Source organism: Budorcas taxicolor, chromosome 1 (assembly GCF_023091745.1).
Source record: "Budorcas taxicolor isolate Tak-1 chromosome 1, Takin1.1, whole genome shotgun sequence".
Classification (NCBI taxonomy): domain Eukaryota; kingdom Metazoa; phylum Chordata; class Mammalia; order Artiodactyla; family Bovidae; genus Budorcas; species Budorcas taxicolor.
The window spans coordinates 180,380,353-180,407,392 of NC_068910.1; the positions used below are offsets into that span (position 1 = coordinate 180,380,353).

General features: G+C 36.6%; 1 protein-coding gene across 1 annotated transcript; it reads right to left on the bottom strand.

The window, feature by feature from the left end:
* On the bottom strand, positions 1-27,040 carry LOC128056280 (arylacetamide deacetylase-like 2). Its single transcript, XM_052648994.1, has 5 exons — positions 26,903-27,040; positions 9,606-9,828; positions 4,902-4,971; positions 2,491-2,662; positions 1-603 (listed from the first exon to the last, which is right to left on the bottom strand). Exons 1-5 carry the CDS (start codon positions 27,038-27,040, stop codon positions 1-3), a joined length of 1,206 nt encoding a protein of 401 aa, XP_052504954.1.

Below are 27,040 nucleotides of genomic sequence, written 5' to 3' on the forward strand. Positions count from 1 at the left end.
TTACAGATTTTCTTCTAGCCAATTAATATACTTATCTTTTATTCTAATGCCTAGTTTTAAGTAAATTGGTGAGGCCATGAATGATAAAGCTCCATGGATTCCATCCTCCATATGGTCATGAAAAACTTTAACTCCAACATTTCGAAGTCGTGAGACATACATAAGTCCATCATCTCTTAGAATATCATGTTGACAGGTGAGGATGTAAGTTAAGGGCAGATTTTGCAACTGGGAATCATTGACTGCCAAGGGTGATAACCTAGTATCCAAAAGTATTGAATATGAAGGATTAAGTCTTCCAAGAATTGGTTCAGTATATACATGGTTTTTCTTGTACTCTTCAGGAAGGAAGGTGCTCCAGTTTACCAACTTGAACAGATGCATTGATCCATGAGGCATGTGTTGATTTTTCATCATTGCCTGGGGGATTGCTCTATCCTGGGTGAAATATAGGCATGCAAGTTTGATTGCCACTTTCCATGGCAGAAGTGGACCATGCTCATATTCTCGGTGAGATGGCACAGAGACATCAACTAGCTGTAAGCCAGGGTAAATTAAAGCTTGTGCTTTCAGTTTATTTTTTAATTCTGGATCATTCTGTATCTGAAAAAAGACACAGTAAAATGTGAATGAGTCCAAGCCTTCCAAACTATAGGAGTAGGAGGCTTTCCTCCAATCACATCAGCTCTTATGTAAATAATTATAAGAATGATATAGTACCTCATAGTTATACTTTGAGTGCTTTAAAAAGTATCATCCCACTTTCATCAATAATGATTCACACACAGGTTTACTCACATATGACAACCAAATAACAAAAATAATTATGTAATTCCTATGGACAAGTAGTCTATACTGAAAAATCTGACCTACAGTAGAGAAAAAATAATGAATGTAATAATAGAATATCATTGCTCAAACTCACATATTAACTAAATTCAAATGGAGTTCGATCAAGTTAAAAAAAAATCCTAACATACAACTTGTCTTTTGGAAAAAACAGTATAGTGGCACTATGGTAAAGAACTTGCCTTGAATCCAGGAGACACAAGAGACATGGTTTTGATCTCTGGGTCAGGAAGATGCCCTGGAGAAGGAAATGGCAACCCACCCCAGTATTCTTGCTGGAAACTTCCATGGACAGTGGTACCTAGTATGTTAGAGCCCATGGGGCCACAAAGAATCAGATATGACTGAAGTGACTGAGCGTACACATGCACAATAAACAGCTTGTCTTTTGGAAAAAACAGTGTAGTGTGGTGGGAAATAAGCATAGTAATTAATGAAAATTTGAAGGGCAATAAAAGACATGGAGCATTGTATTTGAAGTTTTTCTTTCTTACAGAAATAAGAAGCATCCTAATATCTCAACTATGGGGTGAGGTGAGCCACCATATATTTTCCTTTCCTTTGATTTTACTCCTACACTCTAAAGAAGAAAACTTACAAGTAATGCGAGGAGCCTAACCCCAGACCAACAGCCTCAATAGTGACATCTGTAGAAATGAATATACCAGTTGCCACTCCACATGAAAGACTCAGTGTCTGAAGGGTGTTTCTTAATGTTAACCCCTCCCAGAAGTAACTGACATACAAAATGAGAATTAATTGAAATTAATCCCCAGTAGAACAAGGGGATGTGATATCCAAACAGCTGCAAATTACACACTCAAGGTATAGTGGGGTCATGGTTTCAAAAAGACAATGAAGAAACACAAATTTGTCTAACAATCTCTCTTATGCCCTTGATCCCTTCCCAGTGTCCTCCATACAGATTATTTTCTAAATCAACTGGCTCATGTCATAAGTAGAGTGGAAGAAACAACAGCAACCCCCAAAACAAAAATGAGACAGAGAAACTCAACCAATACTTTCTCAGGCTAGTAGCAAAGTCATACAAGAGGAGTTAGAAGAGTCTGCTGATTTTACTAGTAGGTATCCTTCTTATGTTAGTTTTGCTCCATAAAATTTAGTTTGGGGGGTAAAAATTATCTATTGTACTGAATTCATTTTTCAACTATAATAGTTATTGGGGACAACTATTATTTAACTGCACACAGCAATGATTTTAACATAGACCATTTTCATTATCACAGTAGTGATTCTTCCATGCAAGCATGCCTTGTGGCCCAAATGTCTGCTAGCATTCCACTGAAATACATGAACTACAATACCTAAGGAGAACAAAAAAATCCCTTGTCATATTAAACAGTGGTTCCTAGACATTGTTCTGTTTCCTTCAAAATTGTTTACTAATTAATAGCCTTATTTAGTATTATATGTCACTTTTCCTCAATGCTGCTAAAGCCACATTGTCTAATGGTAAAATTATGTAAAAGGACAGAAAGGTTTTTTCTGTTTTTTTCCACTTAACAGCTTAAAATATAAAACCATTAAAAATATCCTGACAAAGAAAGTGATTTTGTGTTAGAGTTATAGCGTGTGTATATGTGTTATAAATATATATTACATATAACACATACAGCTTACCAGTTGAGTCACTCCTGCTACAAGTGTACCCCCAGAACTATCACCTGAAATACAAACTCGATTGGGGTCCGCTCCATATTTTGCAAGGATTTTATCCTGTAGAAAGAATTTGACCACAGAAACAACATCCTCATAGGAAGCTGGAAATGGATATTGAGGAGCTAGTCTAGGGCTTCAGAAAAAAAAGAAAAGAAACAAAGCATATAGGATTAAACTCCAGTTGCATATATCCACGTATCTCTCAATTTAATCAGCAGGTCCAGAGAACAAAATTGGCCCTACTTTGAATCTTTAGTTTCACCAGTCATACCTGGACTTCCTACTAACTTCTGTTTTTTAATTAAAATGTAGATTCTTATATAATGTTTTTAATATTGGGAGGGATGATGTGGGGTGAGAGGTGGGAGGGGGGTTCATGTTTGGGAGCTCATGTACACCCGTGGCGGATTCATGTCAATGTATGCCAAAACCAATACAGTATTGTAAAGTAAAATAAAGTAAAAATAAAAATTTAAATAACAAAATAATAAAATTACATTTTAAATATAAACAAAAATTGTGAATCACTGTATTTATAATTTATATAATATAGTACATCAACTATGCCTTAATAAAAATAAAAATCAAAAGAAAAAATAAATAAACAAATAAAATATTGGGTTCTATGGGAGATGAAAGAGATCAGGATCAACTCATAAAATTGTATGTACATTTTTCAGCAAAAGTGCAAAATCAAAGAGAGATGCTCTGCAACACTTATCAGATTCTCCATGGAGCTGGTGACTAACATTTTTACAACCATTCCTAGGAGTGCACACTAGATTTTAAAAGAGCAAATCTGAGGGCAAAGGATTTGTAGGTGTCATATTAGAAATTTATCTAGGTAAAAATTCTACAGAATAGCGTGTTCTGTTATCAGAATTTGTATCATAAGCTGAGTACATGAGTATGAGCTTACATATGACCTGAAAACACAATTCAAAATAAATTTTTAAGTATAGTAAGTGATCTTGCATGACAGCTGTAAATGTCATTCTAAGGCAAATTATTAGAGCATCTGTTAATGTATCCAACTGTATATATATATATATACTTAATTTTTTCTTCTAACAGTGAGGTAAACTCTATTCATTAATCTTACCTACTTACTAAGATTGGGTAGTCTTACTCTATACTTTTACTTTGCAAAAGAATTGGTGAATTAATCATGTCAATATCAACCCTTAAATGCTGACCTGATGACCCTTGCAATCTTGTCATATTGTAACAATATCTAAAATATCTGAAATGTAGTATAAATTAAGGAAAATAACGTATCAAAAATGTATTGTTACTTTAAATGTTCTTCAGGGTACAAAAAAAAAGAACAAATATCAGAAGTAACTGACTGAATTCTTAAACTCAGTACAATACACATCACGATTTTAAAAGTATCTTAAAATAATAAAGTGGTATATTAGGTTCAATCATAGAGAGAAAGGGAGAGCATCCTAATTATTATAAATTAGAAGTATTTCTGAAAACATCCAATTCTTCTGGTTGCCCTACAGCAGCATTAGTGAGTAGAACAGCAGTGGTTCCACTTGTATTTTCTATTTAACACCCTTAAGTTCTCAATTAACAAAAATGCTACTATGTTCTCTGTTCGCCATTGGGCTAGGAGTCTCTAAGTATGTTTCTGTACTACTTAACTGATTGGAAGATGGGGGGAAAAAACTTCATTATGAAGATGAAGTACAGAGAACCCCTGAATAGATCATATAGTACTGGACATTTGCTAGTCTTTCTTATATATTGTTGGAAATTTGGGCAAAAATCATTAGCACTTAAGTTCTCTCATTTTGAGAATGATTTTAAATTTTCAGATGGTCCCAACATTTTCATCTGATGTTTGTCCAATTAACAGTATCTATGTAGCCAATATCTTCTAATAAATTATAATGAAAATAAATCTAAAAAAGAATATATATGAGTGTAACTATATCACTTTGCTGTATACTTGAAACTAACACAATATGGTAAATCAATGGCACTTCAGTGAAAAAAAGAATGTCTATAAAATTAATCTTTTATCACCAACTCAAAAAAAAAAAAAAAAAACTCCACAAAACTCAACATCCCAAATGTATAATGGGTAGCTAAGCACCTAGACATTTCTAGAAGTACCACAGTGGGGTTGCCAAAGATGTTCAGCCTGTGTGCCTCTCAGAAGTCTGTCCAATGACAGGGTGAAGGGAAACTAGGTACCTTTGAGGAAGATAAGATAATGTAACATTAGTAAAAGTTACTAACATAAATATAAGATCCCTAGGTTCCAAGTCCTTTGGGAGTCTTGGGTGCCTTCTTTGGAAATCAAAACTATGTCACAAGGGCAAAAATTATAATACTAAAAAAAAAAATCACTGTCTTACTCCACTCCAACAACAACAGCATCGACTTTGTTTGCCGTCCATCTATTCAGGAGGTCCATAGGTGTATGCTCTGAAATGAAGAAATCAATACGAAAGTCTACCCTGTAAACAAATGGCAATGGAAAACCAACAACACTGTGAAACATGACAGAAATATGATTAATTGGTGGAATCCTCACATTTCCACTTTTCCTGCTGCCACATGTTAGGATCCAGAGATGAAAGATTTGATGGCTGCCATCAAATGGAGAAGGTCATTGCAGAAGAAAATACATTCAAAGAATCATGAGAATACATACAGAGCTCAGGGAATTAACTGTAAGTACAACTGAAACAAGTATTGAGAGAGAAGTAGGCTATAAAGTGAAACCACATTGGAAAATAGGAATAGTGGTACCAGTACTTGGACGCTACACTAAAGATTTCTTTGTCAACAAGGTGATAGATTTTACCAAAGAATTTACTTATAAAATGTATTACCAGATTTGCATATAACAGAAGCAAATTAGAAAAAGGGTGACATAAACAAGGAAATGGTGGTTAGCAAAAAAAGAAAAAGGAGAAGCAACAGAAGGAAATAAAAATGATAATTTTTTTTAAGCGTGGAGAGAGAGAAAAAGCTATTTAGGAAGACAGGTGGATAGAATTGGTTATTAAATGTAGATGCCTAGGAAAAATAAGTAATTGATTGTAATTCTCACACTGATAAAACAACAGCTGAGAGCAGTTCCTTTGCTTGTTTTCTTGAAGTTGTTTTTACTTTTGTTGTTTATTTGGGTTTATTTTTTTTCCTAGGCTATTGGGATGGGGAGTAGATATGATTCAGGTTGTTTAATCATGCTAACCTTAAATTATCTGTGGTTCATCCAAATATACTGGCAAGCTCTGAAGTTCTATATATATTGATCTTAAACTTAGGACCGTGATTACAGCTGGAGGTACAGCTTTGGAAATCAACAGCATAGGTGTGAGGGGTAGTGCTGAAAAGTGGAAAGGTCTAAATAAAAGAGCATGAAGAGTCAAAAACTAATGAAAGGACTACTGGAGAACACAAACACTTGTAAAATGTAAAAACAGGCCTATTTTGTGCCTTTGTTTATGTTTGCTTTATTTTAAAGAAGGAGAAGCATGTGAAGTTAAGGGGGAGAGGCAAAAGTCAAAAGAAATTGGTTTCATAGAAACCAAAGGAGCAGAAAATTTCAGTGAAGCAAAGAGGAGGGATCATTGTCAAATTACACAATTTAAGAATTCTTAAAGGAGAAATTGGATTCCACAGTGTATAAAACTGAGCCTGAGAAAAATAACAGAGTGATAAGTAACTACTTAGAGAGAGATATTTGGAAACAAGGAAGATCAAGGTAGAAGATGTTGTAACATGTTTAAGTGCCAATAGAGAGGACACATTTATAGACAGAAGAAAAATACTGATTAAAATCTTAACAATAGTAGGAAATATGACCACAGACAAAAAAGAGATTAAATCTTAGAAAAGATAAAAATGAATTTTTCTGCAATATAAGTAGAAAGAAGTAAAGTTAAGAATTAATACAGTCTGTAATTTTTGAGGACACATATGGTTGGCAAGGAATAAAGAGTAGATGATGTGATCACTAATCTAGAGCCAGACATCTTGGAATGTAAAGTCAAGTGGGCCTTAGAAAGGATCACCATGAACAAAGCTAGTGGAGGTGATGGAATTCCAGTTGAGCTATTTCAAATCCTGAAAGATGATGCTGTGAAAGTGCTGCACTTAATATGCCAGCAAATTTGGAAAACTCAGCAGTGGCCACAGGACTGGAAAAGGTCAGTTTTCATTCCAATTCCAAAGAAAAGCAATGCCAAAGAATGCTCAAACTACTGCACAATTGCACTCATCTCACATGCTAGTAAAGTAATGCTCAAAATTCTCCAAGCCAGGCTTCAGCAATACGTGAACCGAGAACTCCCTCATGTTCAAGCTGGTTTTAGAAAAGGCAGAGGAACCAGAGATCAATTTGCCAAGATCCGCTGGATCATGGAAAAAGCAAGAGAGTTCCAGAAACACATCTATTTCTGCTTTATTGACTATGCCAAAGCCTTTGACTGTGTGGATCCCAAGAAACTGTGGAAAATTCTGAAAGAGATGGGAATACCAGACCACCTGACCTAACTCTTGAGAAACCTGTATGCAAGTCAGGAAGGAACAGTTAGAACTGGACATGGAACAACAGACTGGTTCCAAATAGGAAAAGGAGTCCATCAAGGCTGTATATTGTCACCCTGCTTTTTTAACTTCAATGCAGAGTACATCATGAGAAACGCTGGACTGGAAGAAACACAAGCTGGAATCAAGATTGCTGGGAGAAATATCAATGACCTCAGATATGCAGATGACACCACCCTTATGGCAGAAAGTGAAGAGGAACTAAAAAGCCTCTTGATGAAAGTGAAAGAGGAGAGTGAAAAAGTTGGCTTAAAGCTCAACATTCAGAAAATGAAGATCATGGCATCCGGTCCCATCGCTTCATGGGAAATAGATGGGGAAACAGTAGAAACAGTGTCACACTTTATTTTGGGGGGCACCAAAATCACTGCAGATGGTGATTGCAGCCATGAAATTAAAAGACGCTTACTCCTTGGAAGGAAAGTTATGACCAACCTAGATAGTATATTCAAAAGCAGAGACATTACTTTGCCGACTAAGGTCCGTCTAGTCAAGGCTATGGTTTTTCCAGTAGTCATGTATGGATGTGAGAGTTGGACTGTGAAGAAGGCTGAGCGCCGAAGAATTGTTGATTTTGAACTGTGGTGTTGGAGAACTCTTGAGAGTCCCTTGGACTGCAAGGAGATCCAAACAGTCCATTCTGAAGGAGATCAGCCCTGGGATTTCTTTGGAAGGAATGATGCTAAAGCTGAATCTCCAGTACTTTGGCCACCTCATGAGAAGAGTTGACTCATTGGAAAAGACTCTGATGCTGGGAGGGATTGGGGGCAAGAGGAGAGGGGGACGACAGAGGATGAGATGGCTGGATGGCATCACTGACTCGATGGACGTGAGTCTGAGTGAAATCCGGGAGTTGGTGATGGACAGGGAGGCCTGGCATGCTGTGATTCATGGGGTCGCAAAGAGTTGGACACGACTGAGCGACTGAACTGAACTGAACTAAAAGAGTAGATGGGTGCTGAATTTGCACAGACATCCTTGATAGATGAAGGAGGATAAGCTGAGAGACTTGAAAGAGCTTGAGCGTTTGAAAGTGGCATTGATATGAAGGATAGTAACTAAATACACACAAGAGACAACATCTTGAAACCACCTTGAAGGTTTGTAGGATGAGACTGCTCACCAGTGGTATGAGGGTTAAGCCTGTTGATCCTTCTAACAGGCCTTGGTTTGGGTTTTGGTTCCTCCACTTGCTAATAAGACTTGGAACAAATTACTGAACCATTCTGTAGCTACCTTACCTCTAAAAGCATGATAATAGTACCTATCCTAATATTGTGCTGCTGTTGCTGCTATGTCGCTTCAGTCGTGTCCGACTCTGTGCGACCCTGTAGACGGCAGCCCACCAGGCTCCCCCGTCCCTGGGATTTTCCAGGCAAGAACACTGGAGTGGGATGCCATTTCCTTCTCCAATGCAGGAAAGTGAAAAATGAAATTGAAGTCGCTCAGTCATGTCCAACTCTTCACGACCCCGTGAACTGCAGCCTACTAGTCTCCTCCGTCCATGGGATTTTCCAGGCAAGAGTACTGGAGTGGGGTGCCATCGCCTTCTCCAATCCTAATATTGTGAGTATCTATCAAATAAGAGTGGACCACTCACCAAACTACTGCAGCATTTGTGATTATTTTGAAATGTTAACAGATCACAAAGTCAAAATTCTGGGTATAATCACTCAGGCTGTGTCTCTTTGGTGAAAAGAGTCTTTTCATTTGTTTCTTATATTTTGGAGTTCCTTCAATACAATATCAATCATATTCTGTGCTGTATGGTGAATCAATAATATCAATAGTCTAAAAGCAACTGTGTATATATGTGTGTTTGTGAATGTGTGTGTGTGTGTTTGAGCATGTTTGAGTTTGTGTCTGTTTGGGAATGTGTATGAGTCTGTAACTGTCCTAGCGATTCCATCATACCTCTTGGAATCATCTTCAAACATTAGACAGAAATATACTTGAGGAGAGGAGCTTGATTACTCACGTGTATTTTATTTTTCAAGTTCAAAAATATGCATTGGAGTCTAAGCCTCAACGTGATAAGTACTGATGCATCACTGTCTACAATATGAATATGTATTTGCTACTTGCAAGTTGCAGATATTATCACTTCTGAACCAACATTTAAATCATCTTATTCACTTCTGTTTTTCTGAACCTAAAATCAGGTCATTAGGTAATTTCAAACCTAAGCTTTAAATTTACTACTTGAATCTCCCATTATATATTGTCAGTGTAACTTTATTTGATAATAACTTTTTAAAGCAAAAATCTCACCTGATATTTTTATGATTTATTTACAAAAAAGTATGTGAAGATATATATATGAACCTTGACTGATACAGTTTATCTCTCTGCTAAGTACACTTACTTACAAACATAAATTATATCAGCAAAAGTTCTGCCAAATATAATATATAAAAATTATTTTAATATAAATACTTATAATGTGCAACACATACAAACACATATACTCACACACATTTGCTTATATAAAAAGTACTTACTGTAACTTCCTAAGACAAAGGCACCACCATGAATATAAATTACAGCTGGTCTCTGGCTTTCTCTCTTCCTCTTTGGCAAGTACAAACGTACTGGAATATCACTAAATGTTGTATCCATCACTGTAACATTTTCATCTGAAATTGGTTGTGTATAGTCCAGTTTTATTAATGTGGCATACAATGTTTCAAAGCTTTTAAGGCCTATTTTTTCCAATATCATAGCCTGTCAAAATAAACAAACAAAATTAGAACTTTAAATATTTCAGTTTTTAGTAATATGTAATCAAAGAGGAAGAATTAAAAATGAATAATACTGTAAAACTACTAGAATTCATCAATGAATTTGGTAAAGTTGCAGGTTGCAAAATTAATACACAGAAAGTTGCAGGTTGCAAAATTAATACACAGAAATTTCATTTCTATACACTAACAACAAAAGATCAGAAAGAGAAATTTAAGAAGCAATTCCATTTACTGTTGCATCAAAAAGAATAAAATACCTAAGTATAAGCCTACTTAAGAGACGAAGGACCTGTACTCTGAAAGGTATAAGATGCTGATGAAAGAAATCAAAGAAGACACAAACAGATGGAAAGATATACCATGTTTATGGATTGAAAAAAATCAATATTGTCAAAATGACTATACTACTAAAGACAAACTACAGATTCAATGCAATCCCTATCAAATTAACATTGGCATTTTTCAGAGAACTAGAACAACAACAACAACAAAAATCTCAGAATTTGTAAGGAGACACAAAAGACCCTGAATAGCCAAAGCAATCACGAAAAAGAAAAACAGAGCTGGAGGAATCAGGCTCCCTAACTAATACTACAGAGCAACAGTCATCAAATAGTATGTTGTATTGACACAAAAGTAGAAATATAGATCAATGGAACAGGATAAAAACCCCAGAAATAAACTCATGAACCTATAGTCAATTAATCTATGACAAAGGAGGCAAGACTACACAATGTAGGAAAGACAGTCTCTCAATAAATGGTGCTGGGAAAACTGGACAGCCACATGTAAAGAAATGAAATTAGATCTAGATCATTCTTTAACTTCAAACTGGAGAAGGGAATGGCAATCTACTCCAGTATTCTTGCCTGGAAAATCCCATGGACAGAGGTGGAGCCTGGTGGGCCACAGTCCATGGGGTCGCAAATAGTCGGACATGACTTAGCGACAAACGCACTAACTTCATACACAAAAAAAAAGCTCAAAATGGATTAAAGACCTAAATATTAGACCAGACACTATAAAACTCTTAGAGGAAAACATAGGCACAACACTATCTGACATAAATCACAGCAACATCTTTTCAATCCATCTCCCAGAATAATAAAAATAAAAGCAAAAATAAACAAATGGTACCTGCTCAAAAGCTTTTACACAGCAAAGGAAACAATAAACAAAAAAGACGACCCACAGATTGGGAGAAAATATTTGCAAATGATGTGACTGATAAGGGGTTAGTCTTCAGAATTTACAAACAGCTTATGACAATTAATAGCATCAAAACAACCCACTCAAAACATGGACAGAAGACTTGAATAGACATTTCTCTAAAGAGGACACACAGATAGCCAACAGGCACATGAAAAGATATTCAACATCACTAGCTATTAGAGAAATGCAAATCAAAACTACAAAGAGATATCACCTCACATCACTCAAAATGACTTTCATCAGAAAATCCACAAACAACAAATGCTGGAGAGGATGTGAAGGGAAGGGTATCCTCCTGCACTGTCAGTGGGAATGTAAATATGTACAGCCACTATTGGAACAATATGGAAGTTCCTTAAAAAACTAAAAGTAGAGCTACCATATGACCCTACAATCCCACTCCTGGGCATATATCCAGGAAAGAATATGGCCTGAAAAGATCCATGCACCTCAATATTAATTGCAGCACTGTTTACAATAGCCAAGACATGAAAACAACCTAAATGTCCATTGACAGGGGATGGATAAAGATGTGGTGCATATGTACAATAGAATATAACTCCATCATTAAAAAGAATGAAATAAGGCCATTTGAAGCAACATGAATGGACCTAGAGAGTGTCATACTGAGTGAAGTCAGTCAGAGAGAGAAAGAGAAATATTATATGACATCCCTTATATGTGGAATCTAAAAAGAAATGATACACATGAACTTACTTACAAAGCAGAAAGAGATTCACAGACAAAAAACAAACTCATATCTGCCCAAAGGAAGGGAAAGTCAAGGATTTAGGGAAGGTCATGCTATACTGCTATATTTAAAATGGATAACCAACAAAAACCTCTTTTATAGCACATTAAACTCTGCTCAATATTATGTGCCAGGCTAGATGGGAGGGGTGTTTGGGGGAGAATGGATACATGTATATGTATGACTGAGTCCCTTCATTGTTCAGCTGGAACTATCACAGCATTGTTAATTGGCTATATCCCAAACAAAATATTTTTAATATTAAAAATTAAATAAATATAATAACACTGTAGGGGTCTCAATGTACATCCTAACACATATGCTATAGTTGCTTCTAAATAAATCCACATATATAGAGTTTTTTAAATGAGTAATCTGATCAATTTACTTGCAGCTTATCTTATATTGGTCTACTTATTTCTTAATTATAAATTTTATCTGAAAAATTATCTGAGAAAAGGTTTTCAACTTCTTTGTATGGGTATTCAAAATACTTTCATTTAACTTGTAATTTAATTTATATAAAATTTCAGAAAGTATATACTTATCACTTTATTAATAAAGCTATGTCCATTTTTTAAACTGCAAACAGATTCCTGTTTTTAAGAAAGACTTGGAGGAAAAAAAAAAAACATTATTTGTAAATTCTATGCCATTGGAATAAAGCTCTCTTTACTGTTTTTGGTAGGCTTCTAATATCTTTGTAGTATCTTCCACTGAATAGTCACAAAAAAGAATTGTGACTGAATAGTCACAAAAAAGAATTGTGGGGGGAAAGAACATTACATGGCATTTATTATTATAGCTATCTGAGATTGCTAAAATTTTATGAGGTATTAAAAAAATGACATAAGCTGTCTGCTTTATTGATGAGTATACTGAGACCTAGAAAGTTCCAGTTTCTGACCCAAGTTAGATGCCTAGTAATTGACAAGATGTAAATACATTTTTCTAGACCACTGTGATATATGCTACTGGTACTCCTCTTTGAATTCAGTTCAGTCGCTCAGTCGTGTCTGACTCTTTGCAACCACATGAACCGGAACACACCAGGCCTCTCTGTCCATCAGCAACACCCAGAGTTCACCCAAACCCATGTCCATTGAGTTGCAGATGCCATCCAACCATCTCATACTCTGTTGTCCCCTTCTCCTCCTGCCCTCAATCTTTCCCAGCATCAGGGTCTTTTCAAATGAGTCAATTCTTTGCATCAGGTAGCCAAAGTACTGGAGTTTCAGCTTCAGCATCAGTCCATCCAATGTATATTCAGAACTGATTTCATTTAGGTTGGACTGGTTGGATCTCCTTGCAGTCCAAGAAACTCTCAAGAGTCTTCTCCAAACCAGAGTTCAGAAGCACCAATTATTCTGTGCTCAGCTTTCGTTATTTCCAACTCTCACATCCATACCTGAACACTGGAAAAACAATAGCCTTGACTAGATGGACCTTTGTTGACAAAGTAATGCCTCTGCTTTTCAATATGCTATCTAGGTTGGTCATAACTTTCCTTCCAAGGAGTAAGCATCTTTTAATTTCATGGCTGCAATCACCATCTGCAGTGATTTGCAAACGTACAGAAATAAAGTCTGACATTGTTTTCCACTGTTTGCCCATCTATTTGCCATGAAGTCATGGAACCAGATGCTATGATCTTACTTTTCTGAATGTTGAGCTGTAAGCCAACATTTTCACTCTCCTATTTCACTTTCATCAAGAGGCTTTTTAGTTCTGCTTCACTTTCTGCCATAAGGGTGGTGTCATATGCATATCTGAAATTACTGATATTTCTCCTGGCAATCTTGATTCCAGCTTGTGCTTCATCCAGCTCAGCATTTCTCATGATGTACTCTGCATAGAGGTTAAATAGGCAGGGTGACAATATACAGCCTTGACATACTCCTTTTTCTATTTGTGACCGGTCTGTTGTTCCATGTCCAGTTCGAACTGTTGCATCCTGACCTGTATACAGACTTCTCAAGAGGCAGGTCAGGTGGTCTAGTATTCCTATCTCTTTCAGAATTTTCAACAGTTTATTGTGATCCACACAGTCAAAGGCTTAGGCATAGTCAATAAAGTAGAAGTTTTTCTGGAACTCTCTTGCTTTTTCGATGATCCATCAGATATTGGCAATTTGATCGCTGGTTCTGCCTTTTCTAAAACCAGCTTGAACACCTGGAAGTTCACATTTCATGTATTGCTGAAGCCTGGCTTGGAGAATTTTAAGCATTACTTTACTAGAGTGTGAGATGAGAGTAATTGTACTCCTTTTAGTCAATCAGTTCAGTTGCTCGTTCATGTCTGACTCTTTGCGACCCCATGAATTGCAGCATGCCAGGCCTTCCTGTCCATCACCAACTCCTGGAGTTCACTCAGACTCACATCCATCGAGTCAGTTATGCCATCCAGCCATCTCATCCTCTGTTGTCCCCTTCTCCTCCTGCCCCCAATCCCTCCCAGCATCAGAGTCTTTTCCAATGAGTCAACTCTTCGCATGAGGTGGCCAAAGTACTGGAGTTCAGCTTCAGCATCATTCTTTTCAAGAACACCCAGGACCGATCTCCTTTAGAATGGACTGGTTGGATCTCCTTGCAGTCAAAGGGACTCTCAAGAGTCTTCTCCAACACCACAGTTCAAAGGCATCAGTTCTTCAGCGCTCAGCTTTCTTCACAGTCCAACTCTCACATCCATACATAACTACTGGAAAAACCATAGCCTTGAGTAGCTGGACCTTTGTTGGCAAAGTAATGTCTCTGCTTTTCCATATGCTATCTAAGTTGGTCATAACTTTGCTTCCAAGGAGTAAGCATCTCTTAATTTCATGGCTGCAGTCACCATCTGCAGTGATTTTGGAGCCCAAAAGAATAAAGTCTGAAACTGTTTCCACCATTTCCCCATCTATTTCCGATGAAGTGATGGGACCAGATGCCATGATCTTCATTTTCTGAATGTTGACCTTTAAGCCAACTTTTTCACTCTCCTCTTTCACTTTCATCAAGAAGCTTTTTAGTTCCTCTTCACTTTCTGCCATAATGGTGGTGTCATCTGCATATCTGAGGTTATTGATATTTCTCCTGGCAATCTTGATTCCTGCTTGTGCTTCCTCCAGCCCAGGGTTTCTCATGATGTGTTCTGCATATAAGTTAAATAAGCAGGGTGACAATATACAGCCTTGACATACTCCTTTTTCTATTTGGAACCAGTCTGTTGTTCCATGTCCAGTTCTAACTGTTCCTTCCTGACTTGCATACAGGTTTCTCAAGAGGCAGGTCAGGTGGTCTGGTATTCCCATCTCTTTCAGAATTTTCCACAGTTTATTGTGATCCACATGGTCAAAGGCTTTGGCATAGTCAATAAAGCAGAAACAGATATTTTTCTGGAACTCTCTTGCTTTTTCCATGATCCAGCAGATGTTGGCAATTTGATCTTTGGTTCCTCTGCCTTTTCTAAAGCCATCTTGAACATCTGCAAGTTCATGGTCCACGTATTGCTGAAACCTGGCTTGGAGAATTTTGAGCATTATTTTACTAGTGTGTGAGATGAGTGCAATTGTGCAGTAGTTTGAGCATTCTTTGGCATTGCCTTTCTTTAGGATTGGAATGAAAACTGACCTTTTCCAGTCCTGTGGCCTCTGCTGAGTTTTCCAAATTTGCTGGCATATTGAGTGCAGCACTTTCACAGCATCATCTTTCAGGATTTGAAATAGCTCAACTGGAATTCCATCACTTCCACTAGCTTTGCTCATAGTGATGCTTCCTAAAGCCCACTTGACTTCACATTCCAGGATGTCTGGCTCTAGGTGAGTGATCACACCATCGTGATTATATTGGTCATAAAGATCTTTTTGGTACAGTTCTTCTGTGTATTCTTGCCACCTGTTAATATCTTCTGCTTCTGTAAGGTCCACAACATTTCTTTTCTTTATTGTGCCCATCTTTGCATGAAATTTTCCCTTGGTATCTCTAAGTTTCTTGAAGAGATTGCTAGTCTTTCCCAATCTGTTGTTTTCCTCTATTTCTTTGCATTGATCGTGAGGAAGGCTTTCTTACCTCTTCTTGCTATTCTTTGGAACTCTGCATTCAGATGCTTATATCTTTCCTTTTCTCCTTTGTTTTTCACTTCTCTTCTTTTCACAGCTATTTGTAAGGCCTCCCCAGACAGCCATTTTGCTTTTTTGTATTTCTTTTCCATGGGGCTGGTCTTGATCCTTGTCTCCTGTACAATGTCATGAACCTCCGTCCATAGTTCATCAGGCACTCTATCAGATCTAGTCCCTTAAATCTATTTCTCACTTCCACTGTACTCCTTTACATAAAATTAATTGCTAAATTATGTTTTTACAAAAGAGCCTATAAGAAATGGAGGGGAAAAAATAAAAGATTGAACAATCAGACAAGAAAAAGAAATAAAGGGAATCCAGATTGGAAAAGAAGAAGTAAAACTCTGTTTGTAGATGACATGATCCTATACATAGAAAACCCCGAAGATATCACCAGAAAATTATTAGAGCTAATCAGTGAATATAGTAAAGTTACAGGATATAAAATTAAAACACAGGAATCCTTTGCATTCCTATAAACTAATAATGAGAAAACAGAGAAATTAAGGGAACAATCCCATTCACCATTGCAATGAGAAGAATAAAATACTTAGGAATAAATTTACCTAAAGAAACAAAAGATTTATATATAGAAAACTATAAAACACTGATGAAAGAAATCAAAGATGATACATGCAGATGGATAAATACACTATTTTTGTGGATTATAAGAATCAATATCATGAAAATGAGTATACTGCCCAAAACAATCTAAAGATTCAGTGCAATCCTTAACAAGCTACCAATGGTATTTTTCACAGAACTAGAAAAAATAATTTCATAATTTGTAAACTATAAAACTCCTACAGGAAAACATAGGTAGAACACTCTGACATAAATCACAGCATGATTCTCTATGATCCACCTCCCAGAGTAATGGAAATAAAAGCAAAAAGAAACAAATGAGACGTAATTAAACTTAAAAGCTTTTTCACATTGAAGAAAACAAGGTGAAAAGTCAGCCTTCAGAGTGGGAGAAAATAATAGCAAATGAAGCAACTGACAAAGAATTAATTTCAAAAATATACAAGCAGCTTATGCAGCTCAATACCAGAAAAATAAACAACCCAACCAAAAAGTGGGCTAAAGAACTAAACAGACATGTCTCCAGAGAAGATATACAAACGGCTAACAAACACATGAAAAGATGTTCAACATCACTCATTATCAGATAAACGCAAATCAAAACCAAAATGAGGTACTATCTCATGCCAGTCAGAAAGACTACCATCAAAAAGTCTCCAAATAACAAATGCTGTAGAGGGTGTGGAGAAAAGGGAACCCTCTTACACTGTTGGTGGGAATGCAAACTAGTATAGCCACCGTGGAGAAGAATGGAGATTCCTTAAAAAATTGGATATAGAACTGCTACACGATCCAGCAATCCCACTGCTGGGCATACACACAAGGAAACCAGAATTGAAAGAGACACATGTATCCCAATGTTCATTGTAGCACTGTTCACAATAGCTAGGATATGGAAGCAATCTAGATGTCCATTGACTAATGGATAAGGAAGTTTTGGTACATATACACAATGGAATATTATTCAGCTATTTAAATTTAAAAAAAAAATATTTGAGTCAGTTCTAATGAGGTGGATGAAACCGGAGCCTATTATACAGAGTGAAGTAAGTCAGAAAGAAAAACACTATGCAGTATATTAACACATATATATAGAATTTAGAAAGATGGTAATGACAACCCTATATGCAAGAAAACAAAAGAGACACAGATGTAAAGAACAGACTTTTGGACTAGGAAGGAGATGGTGAGATGATTTGAAAGAATAGCACTGAAATATGTATATTACCATATGTAAAATAGATGACCAATGCAAGTTCGATGCATAAAGCAGGGCACTCAAAGCTGGTGCCCTGGGACAACCCAGAAGGTTGCGGCAGAGAGGGAGGGGGAAGGGGGTTTCAGGATGAGGAGACGCTTGTATGCCTGTGGCTGATTCATGTTGATGTATGGCAAAAACCACCACAATATTTTAAAATTATTAGCCTCCAATTAAAATAAATTAATTGAAAAAACAAAATTAAATTGAAAAAAAAGAAAGAAAGAAAAGGTTCTCTGATAGAAATAAGTTGACCAAACTTAAAAAACGATATTTACTTAAGGAATAATGAAAGATAAATACTCTGCTGGTCCACATAGCACAGCCTTGAAGCAGAAATTTTGGCATACTAACATTTCTAAATAGCTCTAAAATACTACTTTGATTTCAAATAAAAACACACATGCACACTTCCCAGGTGGCTCAGTTTAGAATCCGCCTGACAAACAGAAGAGGCCGATTTGATTTCTGGGTCAAAAGATTCCCTGGAGAAGGAAATGTCAACCCACTCCAGTATCTTGTCTGGAAAATTCCGTGAACAGAAGAGCCTGGCAGGCTGCAGTCCTTGTGGTTGCAAAGAATCAGACTGAACTGTTGAGCATGTACACACATAGAAGCAAAAATCCTTAACAAAATATTAAATAACATTCCTTTTCAACAAAAAATGACAATCCATTATTGTCAATTGAGTTCTGCCCCAGAAATGCAAGATTAGTACACTATTTGTAAGTCAATGTAATTTATGATACTAATACAAAAAGAAAAATTATATATGCTCATCCTAATATATAATTATAATAACAGATGCCAAAAAACAATTTGGCTTAACTTATCACCTATTCTTGATTTTTAAAAAAATCTATGCAAACTTATAATAAAAAGAAACTTCTTTAATCTGATAAAGGGTATCTACAAAAAAAAAAATATTTAATAGTGAAAGACTGAATGCTTCCTCCTAAGGCAAGTATGTCTGCTCTCTACTCAACACAATTCTGGGAAGTCACAGTCAGGGCACTAAGGCAGAGAAAAAGCTGGAAAGAGAAGGATAACAGTTTCTGTCTGTTTTCAGTCAACATAATTATCTAAGCAAATATTACGGTATTAAAAAAAAAACCTTAAAAAGCAAATAAGCATCTTCAGTTGGAACAAAATATACAAGTGAATATATACATAAAACATCATTTCAAATGTACCAATAAACAAAAGGAAATCAAAATTTTTTAAAATTATCAATTATAACAGCACCAAAATTAAATTTCTTAGTTATATAACAATATACATATAGAGTCTTTATCTGCTGAATATTGATGGAAGAAAACTGATGGAAAAACATTGATGGAAGAAATCAAAGACCTAATTAACTTAAGAAATATTTATAAACTGATCAGAGACAATATTGTTGAACTGAACTCTTTCTGAATTTGTTTACAGAGTCAACCAATTTCAGACAAAAAGTTCACCAGAATTTTTAGTCACTACTAAAAATTATGATTAATGGTGATTAATTGTAATGATCAAAGCAATTTTGGTGATTAAGAAAGGTTGGTGGACTCCTATAACCTGGTTCCAAGACTACTGAGAAGCTAATGTAGTCAAAACAGTGTAGTATTGGTGAAAAGCTGGACTCACAGATCAAGGGAAGAGAAATGAGTCAGTTCAGAAATAAACCAACACAGGGACTTCCCTGGGGGTCCAGTGGCTAAGAATCTGCCTTCCAGTGCAGGGGACACAGGTTCTATCCCTGGTCTGGGAACTAAGATCCCACTTGCCTTGGAGCAACTAACCCTGTGTGCCACAACTAGAGTCCGTGCACCACAAGAAAAGATCCTGTATGACATGCTGAAAATTATGCATGAAGCAACTGACAGGGTAAAATAAATAAATATTTTTAATAAAATGGAAAAAAATAATATAACTATGTCCAATTTACTTTTGACAAGGATACAAGGCAATTCAATGAAGAAAGGTAGTAAGTGTTTCAACAAATGATTATGGAACAACTGGACATCCATATGCAAAAAGAATGTACTTTGACCAATTCCTGACACATTATATGGAGATTAACTCATAATGGATCCAATGCAGTGTGTGCTCAGTGTCCAACTCTTTACAACCCCATAGGCTGTAGCCTGCCAGGCACCGATATCCATGGAATTTTACAGACAAGAATGGGTTGCCATTTCCTTCTTCAGGGGATCTTCCTGACCCAGGGACGGAATCTGTGTCTCTGGCATCTCCTGCATTGGCAGACAGACTTTTTACCACTGAGCCATCTGGAAAGCCTAATGAATCCAGTACCTAAATGTAAAATGAAAAACTGCAAACCTCTCAGAAGACATGATAAGAGAAAATCAGTCATCTTAGATTAAGTAAAAAGTTCTTAGATACAATGTTACAGAAGAAAAGCTTTTTTTTTTGTAAAGCTAAATTGGACTTCAATGACATGTAAAAGTTTTGCTGTGTAACTTAAGACAACAAGAAGAAAAGCCCCAGACTGGGAGAAAATATTTACAAACTAAGTATCTGCTAAAAGAATACATAGGAAAACTATACAAAAAAGGTCTTAATGACCCAGATCACCATGATAGTATGGTCACTCACCTAGACCCTGACATCCTGGAGTCTGAAGTCAAGTGGGCCTTAGGAAGCATTACTACAATCAAGACTAGTGGAGTTATGGAATTCCAGCTGAGCTATTTAAAATCCTAAAAGATGATGCTGTGAAAGTGCTGAACTCAATATGCCAGCAAATTTGGAAAACTCAGCTGTGGCCACTGGACTCGAAAATATCAGTTTTCATTCCAATCCCAAAGGGCAGTGCCAAAGAATGTACATACTACCATACAATTGCTCTCATTTCACATGCTAGCAAAGTAATGCTCAAAATCCTTCTAGCTAGGCTTCACTAGTATGTGAATCTAGAACTTCTAGATGAACAAGTTGGATTTAGATAAGCAGAGGAACCAGAGGTCAAACTGCCAACATTCACTGGACCATAGAGAAAGCAAGAGAATTCCAGAAAAATATCTGCTTCTACTTCATTGACTACTCAAAAGCCTTTGACTGTGTAGATCACAACAAACTCGAAAATTCTTAAAGAGAAGGGAATACCAGACCACCTTACCTGTCTCCTGAGAAATAGGTATTTGAATCAAGAAACAACAGTTAGAACCTTACACTGAACAAATGACAGGTTCAAAATTGAGAAAAGCGTATGATAAAGCTGCATGTTGTCACCCTGTTTATTTAAGTTATATGCAGAGTATATCATGTGAAATGTTGGGCTGAATGAATTACAATCTGGTATCAAGATTGCCAAGAAATGTCGGCAACCACAGATATGCAGATAACACTCTAATGGCAGAAAGTGAAGAGGAACTAAAGAGCCTCTTGATAAGGGTGAAAAAGAAGAGTGAAAAAGTTGACTTAAAGTTCAGCATTCAAAAACTAAGATCATGTCATCATGTCCCATTACTTCATGGCAAATGGATGGGGGAAGAGTAGAAACAGTGACAGATTTTATATTTTTGGCCTCCAAAATCATTGCAGAGGTGACTGTAGCCATAAAAATTGCTTGCTTCTTGGAAGGAAAGCTATGACAAACCTAGACAGCATATTAAAAAACAAAGATATCACTTTGCAAAAAAAGTGACATAGCTATAGTCAAAGTTATGGTTCCTCCATTTGTAATGTATAGATGTAAGAGTAGGACCATAGAGAAGGCTGAGCACCAAAGAAGTGATGCCTTCAAATTGTGGTGCTGGAGAAGACTCTTTAGAGTTCCATGGACTGCAAGGAGATAAAACCAGTCAATCCTAAAGGAAATCAAAATCATTGGAAGGACTGATGCTGAAGCTGAAGCTCTACATTGGCTACCTGATGCAAAGAACCAACTCTTTGGAAAAGACCATGGCTCTGGGAAAGATTGAAAGCATAAGAGAAGAGGGCCACAGAGCATAAGATGGTTGAAGTGAAATGAAGTGAAGTCACTCAGTCGTGTCCAACTCTTTGCGACCCCATGGACTGTAGCCTACCAGGGTCCTCCCATGGGATAGCACCACTAACTGAACGGGCAAGAATCTGAGCAAACTCTGGAAGAGAGTGAAGAAAGCCTGGCGTGCTGTAGTCGATGGGTTTGCAAAAAGTCTGACACAACTTAGCACTGAACAACAACAACAAATGACTTGTATCCCCAATAGGAAGAACTCTCCATAGGTAAAAATAGCAAAACAAAGAACCAGTCTTTCAAAGTGGAGGAAAAATTAAACATGCATGTCACCACAAAAACATGGGATAAGATATAAATATATGAAACAATACTCAATACTTGCAATCATAAAGGAAATGCAAATGTGTACCACAATTGAATATTTTGAAACAATAATTAAAATTGCTCTTAAAAAATTGGAAATATTAAGTGTAGAAAGGACACAGAACACCTAAAACTTTCACGTTTTGCTGGTCTGAATGCCAAATTGTACTGGCTCTTTAAGAAACCAATAGGCAGTTTGCTGTATGTTAAATATACATTTATAATATGACTCAAAACAACTAATTCTAGGTATTTACCTGGTAGAAATTAAAATTTTTGTTCATTCAAAATCCTGTATATGAGTGCTTTAGCAGCTTTATTCATATCCACTCCAAAGTTGGAACAACCCAAATATCTTTCAACTGTTTTTTTAGGATAAACCATGATAGATCTAGCTTCCCTCGTGGCTCAACTGCTAAAGAATCTGCCTGCAATGCAGGAGACCTGGGTTCAATCCATGGGTTGGGAAGACCGTGGAGAAGGGAAAGGCTACCCACTCCAGTATTCTGGCCTGGAGAATTCCATGGATTGTATAGTGCATGGGGTGGCGAAGAGTTGGACATGACTGAGTGTCTTTCTCTTTCACTTTCATGATACAACCACATAATGGAATACTACACAGCTTTAGAAAGGATTGAATTTGTGATACTCTCAATGCATATATTACTCTAGAATATATCTTTCTTTTTATTTATTTTATTGTTGGCTGTGCTGGGTTTTTGTTGCTGTGTAGGCTTTCTTTAGTATGGGCTACTATAGTTGCAGTGTAGGGGCTTCTCATTGCAGTGGCTTCTCTTGTTGAAGAGAATGGCCTATGCAGTGCATGTGGAATCTTCTCGGACCAGGGATCAAACCTGTGTCTCCTGCATTGGCAGGTGAATTTTTAACCACTGAACCACATGGAAGTCTCTCAAATGTATCATGTTTAGTGAAATCCATTAAGCTGGACTCATAATTCCCATGCAGTATGAACCCATCTGGGCTTCCCAGGTGGCTCATGGGTAAAGAACTCACCTGCAATGTGGGAGACACAGAAGACACAAAGAGGATCCCTGGGAGGAGAAAATTCCATGGAGGGGGCATGGCAACCCACTCCAGTGTTCTTGCCTGGAGAATCCCATGGACAGAGGAGACTAGCAGGCTACAGTCCATAGGGTCTCAAAGCATCAGAAACAGCTGAAGTGACTGAACACACACACACACACACACACACACACACACACACACAAACATGAACCCATTTATGATATTTCAAAAACATAAAGTGTACAAGCATACAATGATCAGCAGTTACCAGATGTTTAGGGTGTGGAAGTGTTTACTAAAAAGGGAAGCATGAGGTGATTTGGGGGGTTATATTTTCATGTTTGATTTTGGTGCTGGTTACATGAATCTCTACCTATATAAAACTACATAGGACTATATAACCAATAGGCTGACTTTTATGCAAAGTTAAAATAAAATTTAAAATTTGGCATAATGTTGAAGAAAAGTAGAGTCTGAATATAGACTGTCTGGTTTGATTCTCAATTCTAAAAATTATTACCTATGTGTCTTTGGTTTTCTTATTCCCTGTGCCTCATTTTCCTCATTTATAAAATGAGGGTAACTATAGTGACTTCTTTAAAGTGCAGTTGTAAGTGTTAAATCATAGTTTTAAGGAAATTAAAGCAGGACAGGATACATCATAAGTGCCCAATAAATTTTAGTTTATTTTCATTGTCAATATATGTGAAAAACACTCTTAAATATTGTCATTGCTGGTTGAAGATAATCATAGTAAAGATGATTTCAATCTAGCAGATATATCACTTTAAAATGAACTCTACTTAATGCACTGCGGTGACCTGAATGGGAAGGAAGTCCAAAAAGGAGGGGATATATATATGTAAATGGATTAATTTTTCTGTATAGTAGAAACTAACACAATATCCTAAAGCAATTATACTCTAATAAGAAGTAATTTTAAAAATTAACTTTTTTAGGGTTTTGGCCCCTCATTTCTGATTCTTCTGATGGTGGGAGTAGATGCTTACTAGATTTCTACTGAACAAACACCAGCTACCATTTTAGACATCACCACATGCTGTCTTGGAAAACATGCCCTCCTACTCTCATAGTAATGCTGCAATTTGTTTATAGATTTCTCACTTTGCTGTTGAAGAACTTGAGCCACAGAAAAATGAAGTAAACTCTTTTAAGATCTGGATTTTAAGTTCACGCTCTTTCTTCTACTTTCAGTCAGTTCAGTTCAGTTCAGTCGCTTAGTCATGTTCGACTCTTTGCGACCCCATGAATCGCAGCACGCCAGGCCTCCCTGTCCATCACCAACTCCCGGAGTTCACTCAAACTCACGTCCATTGAGTCAGTGATGCCATCCAGCAATCTCATCCTCTGTCGTCCCCTTCTCCTCCTGCCCCCAATCCCTCTCAGCATCAGAGTCTTTTCCAATGAGTCAGTTCTTCTCATGAGGTGGCCAAAGCACTGGAGTTTCAGCTTTAGCATCATTCCTTCCAAAGAACACCCAGGGCTGATCTCCTTTAGAATGGACTGGTTGGATCTCCTTGCAGTCCAAGGGACTCTCAAGAGTCTTCGTCAACACCACATTTCAAAAGCATGAATTTTTCGGTGCTCAGCTTTCTTCACAGTCCAACTCTCACATCCATACATGACCACAGGAAAAACCATAGCCTTGACTAAACAGACCTTTGATGGCAAAGTAATGTTTCTGCTTTTGAATATGCTATCTAGGTTGATCATAACTTTTCTTCCAAGGAGTAAGCATCTTTTAATTTCATGGCTGCAATCAACATCTGCAGTGATTTTGGAGTCCAAAAAAATAAAATCTGACACTGTTTCCACCGTTTCCGCATCTATTTCCCATGAAGTGATGGGACCAGATGCCATGATGCTCGTTTTCTGAATGTTGAGCTTTAAGCCAACGTTTTCACTCTCCTCTTTGACTTTCATCAAGAGGCTTTTTAGTTCCTCTTCACTTTCTGCCATAAGGGTGGTGTCATCTGCATATCTGAGGTTATTGATATTTCTCCTGGCAATCTTGATTCCAGCTTGTGCTTCTTCCAGCCCCGCGTTTCTCATGATATACAGCCAATAATATGAATGTCTAACTCTGTAGTCTTGTTTTTCCACATCATTTTATCAAGAATTGTTGCACATTATAAAATTTACTTATGACAATAACAAAGTGATTATCACTGAGCAATTAGAAACTGATTGATTGCTAAAATAATTTGCATATATATATAAGCAAATACAAAAGCCATTTCTATTTTACATGTGCAATATTTTAATTCTGTTTTGCATTTGATAAACTGGAAGTTGAATTCTACAGTTTCATGGTTTCAGAATGTACTAACATTGATAAGGCAGGGCAGTAAATTAGCATTAGTTACTCTGAAGTTTAAAGCTATAGAAGTTCTTCAGACAATAACATGGCAGTTTCTCTGTAGGGCTGGCACTTGCTCATTTTTCTCTCTAATCCAATGAATGAAAAGGTGAAGCATTCACAGTAAAGGGGAACACTGAGGGCAACAGGTCATTTGGCACACTTTTAACTTTAGGCAGGAGATACCTTGGGATCTAGTTTGGCAGATCTGTCATCTCCTCTGGGTAGCACACTAGACAACCACTTCCCTGGTACCATGCACTGCTCTCTCTTCTCTGATGACTTATTGTCGATGCATTGTCCCTCAAACCTCCTATTGTTCACATCATTTATAAGGCCTCCAGTTAGCAGCATGCTTTGATAGGAGAGCCTGATACTTTCAGTGAGGTAGATCTTAGTTCAAATTCTAGTATTGTCACAAAAAAATCTAAAATGTAGCAATTTAGTATTGATAGACAAAAGCAGTGGTTTTCAAAGTATGGTCTTAGAATTCTTGCGGATCTCTGAGAAATATTCAGGAAATGCACATAATACTATGATACTTCCTGCCTTTTTTAAAAGTCCAATTTCCTCAAGAGCGTGTAGTAGAATTTTCTAGAAGCTACATGACATGTAATATTGCAACAGGTTAAATGCAAAAGCAGATGGTGACTCCAGCTCTCTTCCATAAAGTGAGACATAAATGAGATTTGCAAAAATGGAAAACAATATCACTATTATTTAACTTCTAATAGGTTTGTTATATTAACATCATTATCATTATTAAGTGCATTGATTTCTTTCTCTCTCTCTCTCTCTTTTTTTTTTTTTTTCCCCACACTGTGGGGCATGCAGGATCTAAGTTCTGCTGCCAGGAATTGTACATAGGCCCCCTGCAATGGAAGTGTGGAACCTTAACCACTGGACTGCCAGGGAATTGTTATCTAATGAGGTCAGTTTCTAATGCAAATACTAATAACTATAACCCACATTTTAAAAGTTAATTTAGTCTCAATATTTGAAATGTATAGAGTTCTGAAACTTAAAACTTTAAAAATGACTGATAGAGACACTAAAACAATACAGGTACTAAATGTACATCAAAATATAAAAACATAATCAGTATACATGAGTAAGTTTAAGAAAATACATGATTAGTTTTTCTCAGAAATATAAAATATAAATTGCTTTAAAATCCCTTCAATTTTCCATTTAAATAATATTATTACTTCTTTTATTCTTGGCACAGTATATTTTGTATTTATTTTACCAGAAAAATTTTATATCCCATGTTTTATACAGATTCAATAGAGTTTATAATGATTTATTAAATTAAACAGATTAAAAATATTTGAATGATTTATCCTAAAAAAAGTCATTTTCAAAATACTAATTACAAGAACCTTTACATGTGCTTTTAACAAGGAATCCCAATTCCCTGGAAAAAAAAATTACCATAAGTGAAGTAGTTTTTATAGCAGCATCCACGATCCTTATTTTCCATGGTTCTTCAATGTTTTCTGGCATTGGCGTATAAATATAAAAAGCAAAAAGAATACAAGTCAGTCCAAAGCACAGAGTTTTGTACCCCAT